This window comes from Aythya marila (assembly GCF_965140915.1).
Source record: "Aythya marila genome assembly, chromosome: 1".
NCBI classification, from domain to species: Eukaryota; Metazoa; Chordata; class Aves; order Anseriformes; family Anatidae; genus Aythya; species Aythya marila.
In genome coordinates, this window is record NC_139042.1 from 197,510,031 (window position 1) to 197,528,230 (window position 18,200).

The 18,200-nt window shown below is 35.0% G+C and overlaps 1 protein-coding gene across 1 annotated transcript in view; it reads right to left on the minus strand.

Moving 5' to 3' along the window:
• The window catches only part of PCLO (piccolo presynaptic cytomatrix protein), a gene marked incomplete at its 5' end in the record, with an annotated part of 366,889 nt that overhangs the window by 46,024 nt on the left and 302,665 nt on the right, over positions 1–18,200 (minus strand). Inside the window, 4 exons of the mRNA XM_082755642.1 lie at positions 2,161–2,302; positions 13,356–13,538; positions 14,748–14,942; positions 16,148–16,328. Coding sequence (XP_082611768.1) covers positions 2,161–2,302; positions 13,356–13,538; positions 14,748–14,942; positions 16,148–16,328 — 701 coding nt within the window. The remainder of the gene's footprint in view (positions 1–2,160; positions 2,303–13,355; positions 13,539–14,747; positions 14,943–16,147; positions 16,329–18,200) is intronic.

Consider the following 18,200-nt stretch of genomic DNA (forward strand, 5'->3'; position numbering starts at 1 on the left):
AGTATTCTAAGTTACCTCTTCAAACAATTTCCATCACGTCACAAATTCTTTTATTTCATGAATAAATGTTTTTATGACTAAAAACATTCAGACCAAAGTACAGTTTAAATTGCAGCCTCTTTTTCTATTGATAGATCAGAAACTTAATCTAAACAGAGAACTTACCAACAAAAGTGTTTCTATATACCAATACACTTTAAATTGATTAGCTTACTTAATGCTTTTCATTCAAATTGTGATGTGTGGTCTTATGCTATATTAGTATACAGGATCAGAGTCCCTGAAGTCATTAACAAATCAGTGTGACCATGATGCTGACTAGAATTTCAGTCAAGCATATATTCAGATATACCATTATTTTTATCCAGACTTCAAAATAGAACCAGTTATCTGTTTTAAAACGTTCTCCCCAAAGACAATCCCACAGGTCTCAGTTGTTAAATAGTAATTTTGTCATTCATTTTCATTATATTGTAGTGTAAATAAAAAAAAGTAAGCATTTGCTCTCTATGTGCTGTGTAACTTTTAGTGGTTCTGTCCAATATCAGGATACAAAAAAATTACCTTAAAAATATGATAATAAAAAAAATATTGTCTAGTCCACGGAGCAGAAAATAAGAAGGCTGGATATATTTTATTTAATTTAAGGGAAAAGCTGAAAGCTGTGGAGACTCCTTTTTTTTTTTTTTTTTTTTTTTTCTTTCTTTTTTTTTTTTTCAGTAGAAGTGAAGCTGATTTCAGGCTTAATAAACCAATGCCAGCCAGCTACTAAGTAGCTGTAGATACTGTCACATTGCTAAAAAAATACACAGTAAGCGATACTATTTGGACTTCAATTTTGTATATGTGAACTAAAAACTGTTGAGCTTTGCTGCATCTTGTGTTTCTGTACACAGGACTTTATGCACCTTTGCTTTTCTCATTAGAGATGGCTACAAAATAATTATCTTTTGAGATAGACAATTCCAATTAAAAATAATCTCTTTTTGCCACTGGAAAGTACAAGTCATTTTAAGCTAAAATAACATGAGTGAAAAGTTCAATAAAGATTAAGCAATTTGCACCCCACAGCCTCAGCTCACATTGTCCTCCTAGATTCTGAAGATAAAAAAAAGAAATCCTAGTTTGGAGGCTGTTTTCCTCTTTAGCCTTTAGCAACTTATAAAGAAATTTTTATTTTATTTTATTTTATTTTTTTCGAATAGTGAATACTTAGAAATATCACCGTTCTAGAGAATGAATGGAGTCCTGGAGTCTTTTTTAAAAAAAAAAGTTCTAACCTTTTTTAGAAAGTTTAAAACATGTTCTTTATTGCAGCTTTAACTAATATGTCTAGGCTGCAAAGGAAAAGCAAAAACTTGTGTCCTGGAGAAAAACATGGAACAACTATTTCAGATGCTGAAAGAACTACACTACATTGTTCAGTACAATGCATTACTACTGAATAATATTTTGAGAAGAGTCAAACTATAAAAATTCAGGCTACAAACATTAAGCTGATCAAGAGACATTATTTTTTTCCTGTAAAGGACTATAAGTGAAATTGCAAAATGAACATTTATACTGCCATAGTTAAGGGGAAGGAAATCCTGGTAAAACTTAGTTGTTTACTGTGTAATCATTTTATAGGATCACTGTACAGATAATAGCTTGGTACTACAGACACCTCAGGGAAAAAATAAAAAATAAAATCTTGAACTAAAATTTCCAACCAAAACCTTTTGGAGAAATTCTGCTCAAACTCTTAAAACCTAGGGGAAAGATCAGTTGGATCCAATATCTGCATTTAATTTGCACAACTAACACGTGTTTCAAGAAGGAGGTCAGTCTGAAAATTTAAATTAAGCATTCTCTAGCCTAGGAAAACTGCACTTTTAAAACATAACCCAAGCTCATCTCTACACCGTTGCATTGAAGACAACCTGTCCAGTGTGACAACAATAAATTTATGAGGTTTAGGTAGAGATTTGGTTGGTTAATAACAATTCAATGTTCAACAAAGCAAAAGGAAGGTATGAGCTCTGAGAAATTCTACCTATTTAAGTGCTATTCTAATGCATAACTTGTCTGCAGAGGAGACTACATAAGATGACTGGCAAGTGAAAGTGCTACACATTCTCAAAGGACAGAGGATTCAGTATATTAAAGGAAAAGCCTTACATTCTTGGGATGGGAAACAGATTATTCTCTCCCGTGGCACTGTTGCTGCCTTCACTATCCATGCTATATCCACTGCCAAAGCTACTGGCTGATGAGCCAGTGGAGACAGAACTTTCTGCAGGTCGGTGGTTAGTAGACCTTGCTGTACAGGGTAAGAAAAATGGGTTACTGAAAACCTTGTAAGATAACATTAAGAAAAAAAAAAAATGAATTTATCAAAATTACATACTGCAAAGGCTTTCGCTTTTTTACTTTAAATTCCAGTGTTATGAGATCATCTTTTGCAAATGATGTTTATTTTCACAAAGGACAAGGGAAAAAAAATAAAGGAACTAAAAACAAGGAACTAAACCAAACAGTATATCATTGCAATTTTTTTCTTCAGTCATATTAATAGTTCAAATCAATGTCCAATGTCCTGAAGGAAAAGTAGAATGGGTTAGTTGATTAACACAATTTATTTTTTTTCTTTCCGATTAAAGTGACAGAAAACCAGCAATTCATCCAAAATATTTCATAGGCTAACCCTGTAAAAATGAGAGTCCCTTCCACATATTCTTCATGAAATATTCATTGCATTTGATGACTTGAAGTGAGAAAGCTGAAAGCAAATACAAGTACACCATCTATAGCCACAGAAGCTCTATAAAGAACTCCACCCCCTTTCAGACATAACACTGCAACTGCATTATATTTCTCAACTGCTCCTACCTATCTGGATATCTCTTACTGTATACCTGAAATTTTAATGCGGATGTTTTAATAGGAGCTGTTCCAATCTTGCTAAAGATTAGTGTAGAAAATGTATATCAGTATATGTCATTTTTGTCAGACGCATTATTTTGTGTTTTGGATGTTGTTGTACTACATGAACAAGTTTTCTAATATTCAGCCTTTGGCAAGTTGAGAAATATGCACACACATAAAAAAAAAAAAAGGACACAGTGACATTACACATAATAGTTGATAAAGGAATAGCTATTCTCACATTGACTGGTTTAACTGGGAAATACTAATTGAATTTTTTGGAAATTTTATTTTTTCTCATCAACTACATCAACAATTGTCATGTTTAATCAATTCCAACTGGCTCAGCATATATAATATATAAAATATGTAATATAAAATACGAATATAAAATACTTTCCTGTAAAGTTATTATTCTGTGAAGCCTTAGTGAAGTTTTGTGTTACTTTGGTGAACTGTGAAGTTCTAATGCAAACAGTTAAAAAAGATCCTTCTTTAAACAAAAAATTAATCAAGTATCTATATGGAAATTACTTCAAATAAGAGCCAGAGCCCCAGTGGTGTCTTGCTTTAAGCTGACAATCAAGATCATTTTTACTTTTTACTGAATGAATTATATTTTTGGTGAAGATTGCTGCACGCTACCTAATGTGGGACCAGGAAGCTGACTGTGACTCCTCAAATGTAATGCAAAAACAGATTAATAATTGACACTAGAAGACAGGAATGAAGCATTCCTCATGTCATCAATCCTTGGGCTGAACTGTCAGTTAAGATAGAACTCATTCTCAAAGTGATTCTTCACTGCAAAACTGAGCTGTCACTTTTTTCTTTAAACTATATTAACCTAATCTGTTTCAATAATGCCTACAACCGCCAAAGGAATCTGTCAATCTAAATTATTTGGAGACAAAATTATTCTTTAGCTCAATTTCTTAACTTTGTATATTGATCAAAGGCTATCTTGGATGTTAATACAGATTAAATAACTGTAAAATCATTGTTAGCAGACACTCTCAGTATCTTATCTGGAGAAAAAGTTACTTTTTTTTTTTTTTTTTTTTCTTTTTCAGCACAGACAGCGAGAGCACTGCGGTGTTCTGCTCAGCCAGCTGTGAGCAGCAGTTACTCCATCACTTTCAGTCTGCGGTGCTGTGAGCAAATTCCTATGAATAAGGTGTGTGGTGTGTCATGTCAGGAAACTGCTATTGGAAAATTTGGGGTAAAAGAGATTTGGGAAAAGAGAGGTCAAGCTCTCCTTTACAGTTCGTTATTAGTAGCTTCCACATATTCAAAAACCTGTGCTGAGGCTCTTTCATGTCTGCTCAAAACTAATCCATCACCTCAGTTCTCGTGATGGTTGAGTGACCTGTATGACTTCTGATATTTGCTGTTTGAGGTTTTGAGGTTATTTTTGTTTTGCTGTTTTTGTTATTGATTTTGGTTTGTTTGTTTGTTTGTTTTAGTCACGGTATGGCAAATACTTCATAGGTGAGGACAATCCATAAAGACACAGAACTGCAAAACACATGGAACCAAAGGCAGCATAGTGTTAGCACAAAAAAAAAAAAAAAAAAAAAAAAAAAAGTGTGTCTATTCCCTTAAGCATGAATTTACATAGTATGGCATAAATCTCAGCCATAACTTATGTGGCTGGAAGGGTGGTTCACATCTGGTCTCTTATTTTTATTGACTTCATTGTAAAATTTAGTGCCTGGAGTAATTTCTTAAAACTGGTGGATTTCTAAAATTTAGAATCTAGTTTAATGTGCCAAATAAGCTTGAATTAGGCATTTATAACTGGCTAAATTGTTGTTCTACATCCATTTATAATCAGAATATAATTATTTCTTTTGACAGAGATGTATCCTGATGATACATTCAGTATGCCATATTTTTAGTTTCTGTTTTGTTTTCCCTAATTTACATTTTTTCCTGTATTGATCGTTTTCTGAAATATCTCTTGGTGAATGGGTATAATGTGCCTAAGTTTAGATTCATGACTGGATTTTGAAAATTCTGAAGTTCAATGTTCTTATTTTGTTTCCTGTCTGCTCTATGAGAGTAATGAACTACCGCGTCAGTTTGTGACAAGAGATGAAATCCAAAAATAGATTTGGAGCTGTTTTTGTGACAAACTCAATATCTGGATACAGATAACTCCTCCATAACTCATGAGACACACACATTTTCCATATGACTGTATTTTTTACAGACAAATCTAAACCTTTAATCTACTGCTGCTGGTTATATAGGGTACTTATAAGTTCTGAAGATGTGGTGATGCCTGTTGCCAGGCAATATTTTGTCTGTTAGAATAACAGATGTAAGATTACACTCTGTAAAGTCACAAGTTAGATTTTTTTTCCCTGCTCTTACATGCAAAGAACTAGTTTGTATATTGGTTTCCAGTCCTACCTTTTGTCTTTAACCAAATACAAATATCTTAGAAAATTTAAGAAGAAAGGCTGAGTTCATTCTGGTATCCTTCCAGTCTTACTAGACCTGAAAAAGGTCTGTGAAGGTTTGTAAGACTCAGAGCAATCATCACCTACCTGTCTTGGACAATTGGGTTCCTATTCACATAAAGGACAAGTAACTAAAGTGAGATAGGGCAAGTTTAATTCTGAGTTAGAGCTTCTGCTGACAGCTCCCTGTGCCAGAAAATGCCTAAATTCTTAGTTTTTGACTTCAAAAGTCTGGAGGGTTGTGTATTGGTCTCTAGGAAGTTGAATAATTTGCTAGTGATTCACTACAGTATTTTGAGGCACAGAATTTGGATATTCTTTTCTGGTGTCACAGAGATGCTTCTGTGTGTGCTCAAATAAAAGGTGTGCTCATGTTTCGCCCAAATGTACGGCATTTATTTGCATAGGAGATTGGACAAAGGGAACTGGCATCATTTCAAAATCCCAAGTATCTAGATTATGGAAGAGCTATGGTTCATTTGATTCTTTGCTTCCTTGCCCTTTGTTGTTTCAAATTATTTTCTGGTCCTCTGGCTTCTCATTTGAGAAGTTTTGGTTCTCGTGCTTATATGCAAAATCTTGCTGCCAATTACACATGATGCTGAAGTAATTTCAATTTATCTGAAGATCATTACCCAGTATGATCATTTGGCTTCTTACTGGGAGAGGAGAGAGATTGTTTTCAGATCTTTCTCTGATAACTCTTTATTCAGTTTGCCAGGTATTTGTTACTTTCTAAGGATTCAGTGATGTCTGGGTTGTCCAGCCATTGGGCTGGGAGGAACAAAAATAAGAAATGAAAGATTAAATCTCTAATATAGACTGCCTTCTCAGAGTGCACTGAATTTCTGTTATTGATGTAGCTTTAATTTCATGTTCACCTGCTAATATTATTTTAGCTGAGTTCCCCTAATGACAAGAAATGTTCTCTACTTTGAAGGTGTGTTGATGGGTAAAGATTTGATAATCAGTAGCCAGCAATGCAGTGTTAATGATACCACTGAGTAATATTGTTTTACTTTATTCTCTACAGGCTGACATGAGCAAAAATTTCAGTTCAACCATTCTAGTGAATAATGTATAAATGGTTGGAGGAGTTCTCAATTGCTTAAATGAATTCTTTCAAATGCTAAAAAGTCAATCAGAACCATATCTCTGATGTAGTGTTTTTTTTCTTTAAAAAAAAAAAAAAAAGTGTGTGCTACTGCTTACTGTAAGTAAGAATAATTTATTATTCTTACTGCAATATTAGTTGAATGCATGTGCTTGAATGGCAGAAAAAAGATTTCTGTTTGTATTTTTGCTTGTGCTTTGGCTTATGGACCCAGTCAGAAAACTTTTTTATCCAGGGAAAACATGTAACTCATGCCTTAGTATAAAAAATAATAATATTAAAAATAAAATTCAATTAAAAAAAAAAAAAGAATGGGTGATATGATTGTATCTTTTTTTTTTTTTTGAAAAGTCTATTTTTTTTTTTTACAGTAGGGAAGATGGTTTTATTAAACACAACATAAGAGAGATAATTCACGTAAGACTATAGCTATGATGAGTCAAATCAGTCATTAGCAAAATAGAAAGAATCCAAGGCTGTCAGACCCTGCAGCTATTCTTCTACAGTGAGTGGACATTAAAAACAAAAGCTGAAAAATAAAGATTTAGAATTAAAAAATTGGACTAATTTTTAGAATTAAAAAACAGGTCATTAAATTGCAGAAATTGTGTTCTCTTCCTTTCAATTGTGTGTTTCCTTTCACGGGTATCTGTCTAGAAGCCAAAACCAAACTATAAAAACACATTGAAACAATTGTTTGTAAACCAATCAGGAGGATGGAAAATTGCTTTTGAGCAGGACTTCGGGAATAAGTTTTGAGACTTTGCCTGTAATTGGTTGGGAAAACAAAACAAAACAAATAGACAAAAAAAAAAAAGTTCTAAAAAAAAAAGAGTTCTAAGTGTTCTCTAAAACTTGCAGTCTTGTGAAAAGCCCTGGGTAACAAAGAAGGGTGATAGTATCATTCTGTTTCCTCAGAGTAATGTAACTCCATGGAAGCAGGTGAAATCACAAATCTACTTTGGAAATTTATCTGCTAAACAACAGCGCATGTCACACGCACAGTCTTCTGACAGAAGTTTGTCTACTCTCCATTCTCACTTGGCTTCTGTTTCAAGTACTTCAAGCTCTTGCTGCTGCCAAATGCCTATTTACATACTTTCAAGAAATGGTTGCTCATACTAAGAGCAAGTACTGCTCTGGCTTGCTCTGTGGAGTTCTGCAGAATGAAATCCTTTTGTCGAGACTGCTAGCTCCATCTTTTGGGAACTGAGTGTGGATAAATAATGAATAATCCATCAGCAAGGGATATGCACCAGGTCAGTTCTGATAGTCAGAATTCTTCCTCATACTGAACAGTATTTTAGATCATGGTCTTACCTACTGCAACCTCATTTGTGTATTAGGCACAGCTTTGACCACACACTGAGTAGTGATATTTTGGATATTTTGTGAAATTTCAGTTCAACTCTTTGCAGACCATTTGAAGTGAGTAATGGTGGCAGAATAGCAGTCATCTGAAAATGTGGTGATGATATTTCTTTACCCAGCAAAGAAATCCTGATTAAATAATTGTCTTCCTTGTGCTCCATAGGCTTAGGCTACCTTCTAACAGACTTTTGAAATGGGAGTTATCAAATGAAGAATCTGAGCAATTTCCTGAAATTGCATGTCATCTTAAAATGGTGGAAGCAGGAATAACCAAATAACCAATGGTGGACAGTAGGAATAACCAAAGCAAATGTGCCAGCTTTTAGACCGAAACAAGCCTCAAAAGACAGCCTCAGATTATTGCTGTCTGCAGAGAGTGAGGACGTACTGTTCTTGTTTTGGTCGTGATTCTTGGAAATTGGTTATTTGCAGCAATATTAAAGCCCATTTATCTGGGAAATTACAAGACTGGTGAAGCTAGTCATAAAACAGCTTAGGGCAGTAAATTATGTAAGTGTGAAGAAAGCATCCTAAATTACTGTTTTATAAAAATGAAAATATTTATTATATTGCTTATTAGAAGTTTATAAATTTATAAATATTGCTTATTAGAAGTGGGAAAATAGGTATAGGCCTAAAGGGAGCCCAAGTAAGAAGGTATTTAAATCCACAGTCAACCCACTCCAAAAGATTTATAGAACCTAGGAATCAATTTCCTTTCACTCTACATCGTTGCTAACACCAGTAAATAGAAGTTAAGACAGTTCCTGTCAAATTATATTTTTTATTTTTTTACAGCTAAGTGGCTAGAAATTACACAGTGCCTGCTCAGACCTGTATCATAGATTTTACAGTGCTACCAATACATTGTTGGTACATATGTCACATCTAATATTTGTGTAGCTTTAACCTGCTGCTATGCTGACACTCAAGTGAAATCTTGTCAAAGTTGGTTGACCAAGGAAGCCGAAAGCAGGCATGCTGCCTTTTGAGCTAAGGTGTTTCGAACTGAGGGTCTTCAAGAGGTATAATCTGATGGACTTATCTAGATACAATTACTAAAATGCTGATGCACAGTGCATTTATTCTTACCAGTGTTAGGTATGATGGTAGACCTTTCTCTGAATAATATAATCATTTGACACACAATTATTTGGGAAGTAGTATGCTTTTATGGTATCACAAATAAAGATTTTGGGTCACAGTAGAAAATGTAAAATATAATTTTTTCTGTGTGAGATGGGAAACAGACATTAGTTAGTATTGGAAGTTTTCAGAAAATCCTGTGATTTTAAAATGTCAGAGGCTGAAAAAGTGGAAGTGTTCAGGGCCAGGCTGGATTTTGAGCAACCTGGTCTAGTGGGAGGTGTCCCTGCCCACGTCACGGCGATTGGAACTAGGTGATCTATAACGTCTCTTCCAACCCAAGCCATTCTATGACTCTATGATTCTATGAAAAATCTTTATCAGATTAGGTGAACATATCCACTGAATAAAATGTAGGAAACACAGATAAAAGTTGCTGTAGAAATATATTGTATGTACCACATTAAATAGTTCCCATCTCCTAGTGATAGTGGTACCAACAGGTGTGTTTGGGCATTGAAATGAAATACAATGTTTTTTAATAAATCTTGAAGATTTACTAACAAATTCAGGTCAGGAGCAAAGCAGTACTTTCCTCCTGGTGTTTTGTTTTGTTTTGTTTTGTTTTGTTTTGTTTTGTTGTTGGTGTTGTTGTTTGCTTAGTTTATTGTTTTGTTTTTGTTTTTTAATGTGTGCCAAATAGAAAAGGAGGTGCATACTAAGGCAGCTAAAAGCTCTGATCTCTTGAAATGCATCATGTTCTAGCAAGAAGATATTGACTCAGCTTCTCTCTCATGAGTGCCTGTTTGAAAGTGTAGAAAAAAATGGATATGACTACAATAATATTTGGGTTTAGCTACTTAGATATTAATTTACTGTGCTCCAACTGGTGAATGTTTTTACTTTTTACTCTGATGTTGAAGGGAAATTTTGTTGTGCATTGTCCTTCTAACTTGTCTCATTGGAAGTAATAAAAAATAAAGCATGTTTTCACTTAAAAAAAAATAATTCAACTGTCTTTGAAAAGGCCTTATATAAAATAGGTAAATAACTATATTTCAGATAACTAAATTAAATAGATAAGTAAATAACTATATTACCTGCATACACCCAGAAAAAAAAATATTTTTCATCTGAATATCTGTAACTGTTTAGTGATCTGAAGAACAGATAATTATATTTAAAACATAAGTGACCTACCAATAAATTCTACATAATGGGCATGATCCTTCAGTGGGTTACGTTATTGACTTAGAAGGAGGTGGACTATCAGTCCATCTTGAAAACTGACTCGTCTGGTGGATAAACCCTAATACTCAGCTTATGTTGAAAGGAATGATTATTTTATGTGAATGTGTAACTGGCAGTGATCCAATTTTTTTCACAGAAACAAATTCAAATTAACTCAAACCTAAGCACTGCTGTCTCCCTCTGGCTTGGATCCCTTGCAACTTCTAGCTTCAAAGGTTTTGCTCTGACATTTTATTGTTCCTCTCTGAAGGGTATGAGTGGAATGTATGCAATTGGTTTCTTTGCAGATTGCACTCTTATCTCTCACAGGCAACAAGGAAATTGTACTTCAGGGTTTATTTTTAATTAAATGTTGTAGTTGACTATTGGCTTTTACAAACGTGCTGAACAAAGACCAATGACTTCTGTTGTATCTTCACCTTAAATTTAAAACAGATCACTTAAAATACATTTTTACTGTTTAAAATAAATTCAGAATGTAGTATTAATATAGTACAGAAAGAGATCGTTCCTACAAACGTAAGATGATGCAAGGCCCATGCATTCACAAAATACTGTATGTATACTGTGGATACTGTTTTTATTTATGATTTCCTTTTCATTTCTTGTCAAACATACAGTTAACAAGTAACAAAATAAATCCAATAGTCCTAGGTTCAGGTTCTAGGTCCAGAAGTAGAGAAAGATTTCTCTGAGGCATTCTCAGAATGACTGAAGGTTCTTGTTTTGTTTTGTTTTGTTTTCTTCAAGTGGCAATTCAATGCAAGAGGAACAGGAAAAAAAAAAAAAAAGTACTGAGAGACTAGGTTAAAGGAATAAACTCTTAAGTTAGGTGTAGAAAGACTGATAATCATGCAACAGAGTGTTTTTTTTTTTTTTTTTTTTTTTTTTCCGATTAACTTTGTGGAAATCTTGCTAGATTGCTATCACCTTGCATACTTGGCCTAGAAAAAAACAACAGCTTTTCTAAAACGTGCTGTTCTCTGATAAATTCAGAGTGCTATATAGTAGTGCTAACAGTAATAATAATATTGTATATTATCTGTAATGTGTTTTTTTTTTTTTTTAAAGTAAATGCTTTGAGATTTAGTGACAAAAAAATGCAAAATCATCCCTACTAACTTGCTAAAATGACTGTTCCAATCCATGAAGACAATTCATAATGGGCTATTTTCCAGGTGCCAAGAAGGTAGGTTATGATAGGTGTGGGTAACACAGCCACGAACCATTCCTGCAGAAATGGACTTTCAAACTGAGTGATGGTGTCCTAATATTCATCACTCACAACTGTCTCAACTTCAAGAATTTTTGAATTAGAGGGAAGACCTCTCTTTCCTTCACCTCCTGTTTATCCTCCTTTTTTTTTTTTTTTTTTTTTTTTTTTTTTTTTTTTCTTCCTTCCAAGAACTTTGAAAGCTGGTTTGAGTGTCTTAGCACCTTTTCCATTCAAGGTTATAATCTCTCCCATATTAACTCAACAAAACTGCAGTTAACTAATCTTACCCTTTGTTCCTGTTAAAATGTATTTGAGATCCATTAAACTCAAAATGGTACTTATATGTGGCCTGCCTTATACGAATAAATTAGGACACACTAGTTTGGGAATTGTAAGAAGACAAACAGATCTGAAGCCAAACTTATAATATTTGTGAAGGCCACCATGGATTGTCTGTATTAGTCAGAAGTGAAAAGAAGTAAAACCAAAACTATCTAGTTTCCTCAGCAACTCCAACCTCACTAATATATTAATATTAATGTGCATTTTTATTCCCAGGACTCTGTAAGATGGTTCTAACACTCCTATGAGCCAAATGCATATTGATACATGTCCTTTTCACAATTTTAATAGAAAAGATGCTTAGTAACAAAGGTACTTGAAGCCAACAGCCTGTCTCTATCATAAATACCATATATGTGGAACACGATTCAAGCCCATATGATAAGGAAAAGGTTTAAGCATTGTTCCTCTCTATCAAAAGACATTGTAGGACTTCAAGACTTTATAATAAATGTCTACAGAAACAGCACCTCAAAAGATTTCTGTGGTATACATCCTAATAATAGGATGGACACTTCAGTCATGAACTAGTGTTGTCATGATCTTCAGCCTCGGCCTGAACTGGGTGTCCTGAGTTGAGCTGTAGCGAGAAGAATATGTGTGTGGCTGCACATATGCATGTTATATTTGTAATATGTAATATATGCACATATTTAAGAGTTTTCAGATAAGAAAAAAAAAGTTATTGTTATTTGTAAATACAATATTTAAAATGACTTTTTGCATTTAGAATGTATCCTTTGAAATATCATGTCCTCTTTCTTTCATACAACATTTTCAGACATCCTATGGCCCATGGTGTGTGATAGTGTTAACAGAAAAACCTTTGATGATTTGCATGAGATTGGAAAGGGCATAGAACACGAAAGAAGATCTGGGAGTCCAGTCTGTAAGTTTATTGGGATAATCCCTCAGATTTTTTGGAAATAAGCAAAATGCTCCAGATTTCAAAAGAACACTGTCAACTTGAACCAACTGAGATTCTGGCTCTTTATTTGTGATTAGTGGTTAAGTTGATGATATGCAGCATTTAGGTTCGATGGACAGGTGTCTACAGGTAGAAAAGAATTTCAGAGGCTGATGGAAAACTTATCAAGAGATAGAGCTATACATGGATCAAAAGTTTCCTTTCCACTGGTGGTTTAAAATAAAATATCTCTGTTGATGTCATAACACTACTGGGAGAGAAAAAATAAAAATAAAAATGTTGATGTCCCAATTAGAATTCCAGAAACAAAAATGTGTAGTTAGGTTTTGTCACAAGGTATGTTAAATCATGTTTAAGCAGACCAACATGGTTGCATGTTTTTTGTTAGGCAACAACATGAGCAAAGCTATACAGTTTTTCATCAAAGATTTAAGTCCTCCAGTGGAATGGTAGTGTACACTTTTGTTGTTTTGTAATGTTTCTTAGTGCAGGTTTTTTTAGGATAAGGAATTATGCACTGATGCAGAAAAAATCAAGAAGAGTTCTTGATTCATGTTAACACAGCACTTAATGGAGGGGTAAAATAAATAATTAAATATTGTGATGAATTAGTAGACATGGCAAGAAGGATTTGTAATGTGGTTGGTTTCTTAACCATGTCTTTCTGCTCACCTCCTTCAGGCTTGACTGGTCCGTCAGACATCACTTTCCTGAGGGCTAGTTGGCTTTGGTCTTTGTTGTCATTGGCTGGTGGAGGCAGATTGTCAGACTGAGTTCTTTGAATAGGGAGGACTCCTGCTATGCTGTGTCTGTGCTGCTTCCTGGCATGATTAGACTGACCGCTTTTATGTGCTGCTGTGGCAGTGTGGGTGAAATGGAAACCCAGAGTATGTATCCTCAGATGGAACCAGCTTAAATGTTATTCATGCAAACAAAAGTGTTTTTGTCTGTATTTAAATAAGTAGTGTTTTCAAACACCAAAGAGACACCACATGCACAGCATTAAAGAGTATTAAAACTGGCTGTTTCTTTTATTAATGACGGTGAAGACAAAGGAAATCATTTCCCCTTAGGTTTTGCATTATACCATGGTAAGTTTATGGCATATCATAATAAATCCTGAAGACAAACACAATGAATCCACTGTCAGAGAGTTTGAATTTGCCCTTAAATAAGTCCTCTCTGGAGAGCTTTGCTTTTTTATTGAAAAGTTCTAATTTATTAATCTGTTTAAAGATGTCAGATACAACTTATCCCGACCTTTGATCAACCTATGGTACAAAAATTACAAGAAGAATTGAACTGTGAAGACTGACTTTGCTCTCAACTCTGACTTTGACAACTTGTTAACAATGTCAAAAACTAATGTTGTAAATTGCTTTTTGTGTTTAATGTTTTTGTGCATTGTTGTTTTGCTCATCACTAATATGATATATTATGTGAGACTAAGAAAGAAGGTTGCGTTACATTTCATTTCCAAAAAAAAAAAGTTAAATATTTACAGCCATGCTTCAAAAATCGGTATCTTAACCATGCAGTTAAAAAAATATATATATATTTTTTAAAGTTTACTTTTTTTTTTCCTTTTTCCTCCTTAATATGTGGTGCTGTCCTGCTGACTAATATTCATAGTTATATCTTGTTAGTGTGTCCTCCATACTTGTTGTGTGCAACTTGCAAAGTTGGCAGCTGCATCTCTGCCAGTTTTGGTTACTTCATTGGTCATTGTTTAGTGACATCAAAACACCACCACACAATGGAACTCTCTGTGAGTCATGCACGACTATGGAACATCATGGACCATGAGTGAAGGGAATGATGGAGAAACAGCCAGTTTCACTGCAGTCTATATAAATTAAAATAAATAAATAAATAAAAGACTTCTAAATACAAGAGAATATTGTCATTATATGTATTCACACACAGGCACACAAAGAAAGACATCAAAAAGAGTGAGCACAGTGTGCCGAGAGCATTAAAAAAATAAAAGGAAAGGACAGCAGGGAAAAAGGCAACAGATGAACATTAAGCTGCCATGCTGAGGAATTTATTTGCGTCTTTTACTTGGTTGAAGACGAAGCTGTTGGACAGCTGCTTCAGCAGCAGCAATGGCTGCCCCAGCATCTTCAAGGTGGGTTTGAGTGACACTGGTTTTGCTTTGGCTGCGGGATGGCCCATGAGAGCGTAGATGTCCTTCAGAAGAAGATTTGGAGCTCCCTGGACTGCTGTGGGATTTCTCGATGGTGGGCACCTGCATGTCTAACAAGAAAATGGAGAAGCACAAGAGCTGCATTTATTAAAAACAAACTCATTTTCTTTCTCTCAGTTTCCCTCTCTAGCTACATTCCAGAACAATGAATAAAGCTGTGCAACACCATTCAAAGTCTCAGGATATATTGTGATTAGGAAACTCTTATTAAGCATAATTTTTTATTTCCTCACCATTCCATGGCCCAGGGAATACTTCGTTTGTTAACAGGTTTCTATCACCTGTTATTTATGCTTCCGGCACTGTTTCACACTGTTGGAACAATGGGGTAGCCTAAAGACTTTTCTGTTTTATGCTTCTCGAGTATGGAGATGATAACCACTATCTTTTACGCTGTTAATGAATTCTTATGTAATGCAAGAACTTTTACCCTCTGTCCTGCCAAATGAATACTCTGCTTTGCAACACCTTCTGTAGTAACTTCTGATTTGGAGATAGACCTTAAATAGACATCATTTGCTAGCAAAACTTTACTGAGAAATAGAGAAGAGACGGACCAAAGTCTTATCACCCTGAGCCTCTCATCTAGAGTGTTTTTGATTGCTATTGCTTTGATATTGCTACTGGCCACCAGTACTTAGTATAGGGAAAAAAAAAAAAAAAAAAAAAAGGAAAGAAAGAAAGCAGAGATAAATTCATTGGAGCAGGAGACATTGAGATCAATTCTCCTTTTGTAAGCACTAGTATAATTCTACTGTATGAGCTCCACTGATTTCCAATGCACTTGAAATAAGCTACAGCCCATTATCATTGACTGGATATGCATATGCATTATTACAGCATAATTGTTATTCTATAAACTATTAATGCGACTTTTCCAGAAGATAAAATCCCATTGATTATTTAAAGAATGTGAAAAATAGGAAGCTAAATATGTATTGAATTTGGCCAAGGCTACCAGAAAAAAAATGAAAAAGGCACAGAGTTTATAATAGATGTGAAAAGCTCATAGAGCTTAGGTGTGGCTGTTTTAATGACACAAATATACAGTGAGCTGTCTGGCACTGATTGGTTCAAATTAGGCCTCAGCACAGGTCTCTGATAAATTAACCACAGAGAGAAATAAGTCTTTTAATAAAAGTTTATGCAAACTTCATAGCAGTATCTTTATGTTTCCATGAGAACTTACAAATAGCAAAGGTTTTCCTGTCATCTGGAAAAACACTTCATATCAGGTGCACTGAGTCATTCCTACCCTTAGAGGGATCTGGGAAGATTCCGTGACTTCTGCTCTTGATGACAGATGGTTTTGGCGATTGCTGGCTACTCTGTCCAGAATGAGATTTCCCATGATCAATGTTTTCACTCTGTTCTTTCAGAGGGTACCACCGAGGAGTGTTGTCAAGCTGAGAGACACTGGATAACTCAATCAATACCTATAAACGAATCAAAGCACAATATACGGCTTGTATCTGATCTATGTATGATGGTTTACAGCAGAAGAGTCTACAGTTGTGCTACTAAAAGTAGCAAATACAAACAGATAATGGCATAAAGGCTGAGTGCTATCAGATTCAGGACTCTCTGCTCATGCTCTAACCTAGCCTGATGTAAACCAGCTGTGGTTGGAAACACACATTTGTTAGCGTACTGCTGTGTCTGCACTGATACATCTCAGCAGGATCTCAGTAGGGACTACTAGCTTATACATAACTCCATACCAAGATGGCTAAGGAGTAGCTTGTGAGCATTTGCTTGATAGCAAGGCAAAAGAGGGTACTAGTCATTCTACCTCTTCTATGTCCTAACAGAAGAATTGGGCATAGCTATTTTCTTGTTTCTGTCAGGAAAGGGGCAAATAATTTAAAACAAATTTATTTGTTTTAAATAAGGTCTTCAGTAGTATGAGACTGGGTCTTGTTGTTTCTTTTCAAAATTCCACAAATTTGCAGAATTTGTAGGAAAAAAAAAAAAAAAAAAAAGGAAAAGAACAGGTATACCTTTGCACTTCCAAAAATAATAGTAAACTGCAATAGGCCCTTTAAGCCTCGCACCTCAACAGGAAGGAAAAAGGAAGAAAAAATGGTAATGTGGCAATGAAACTAGCAACATGCCAAAAAAAAAAAAAAAAAAGCAAAAAAAAAATTGTAGCCAAAATCTTCTCTAGGCCACTTCCATTGCTATTAGGAGTTTTGGGAAATTTCTTTAAAAATAAATCCTAAAAAAACAACAATGGGAGCAATAAAGATCCTTTCACACTCAGTGGTTTTGTGGTAGAGAGGGCCAAGAGCTGCTCAGGGAAGTGGTTCAGTCACCATCCCTGGAGATCTTTAAAAGACATTTACATTTAAGTAAGATCTTAGTGATATGGTTTAGTGGATAACTTGTTAGTGTTAGGTCAGAGGTTGGACTAGGTGATCTTGGTGGTCTCTTCCAACCTAGATGATTTTGTGATTTTGTAAAGTACTAAAGAGTCATCACAGTCTTGAGTGAAGGAAAGAACAAAAATAGCCTTGCATTTATCTCTAAGGTGAGAGGGTTAAAAATAATGTAAAGTAGGGAAGTTTTAGAAATGCTAGACAAATAAAGCATGTGATTACCTCAGGGAACTATTTCTTTGGCAGTTTATTGCAAGACCTTGAATAAAAGAAATCATCTTGAAGTTTAGAGATGGACAAGTTACTTTACACCTGTATTTTTTAATATATTTAATTATTTTATTTTCTACAAGGTTAGAAGCATTTTTTCTTTCCTGTTTTTCTTCCAGCCTCATAGATCATATATGTTTTGGCTTGGTCTCTCTGGTTAAGTCTAAAAGTAATCTAATTGAATTAACTACTTAGCATGCTTTCTCATGTGGTTTTTGTTAATGTTTTGTTAATGTTTCGTTAACTTGCAAGACAGTATGGTGTAGTGGGTTTATGTGGCAAGGTTTTGGTAGTGGGGGGACTGCAGGTGTGGCTTCTGTGAGAAGAATCCAGAAGCTGCTCCATAAGGGCCAGTTTCAGCTGGCTCCAAAGGAACCCACTGCTGCCCAGAGCTGAGCCAATACATGATGATGTTTGCTTTTCTGTGAGAACAGATTTAAGAAAGGGGGGAAGAAAAACAAACCCAACTACCACACAACAGCAGCTGGGAGAGTGAGAAGTGAGAAAGTGCCTTGCAGACACCAAAGTCAGTGCAGAAGGAGGGCAGGAGGTGCTCCAGGCATGGAGAAGTTCCCCTGTGGCCTGTGGAGAGGCCCCTGGTGGAGCAGGCTGTCCCCCTGCAGCCCCTGGGTCCCCCATGGAGCAGATCTCCATGCTGCA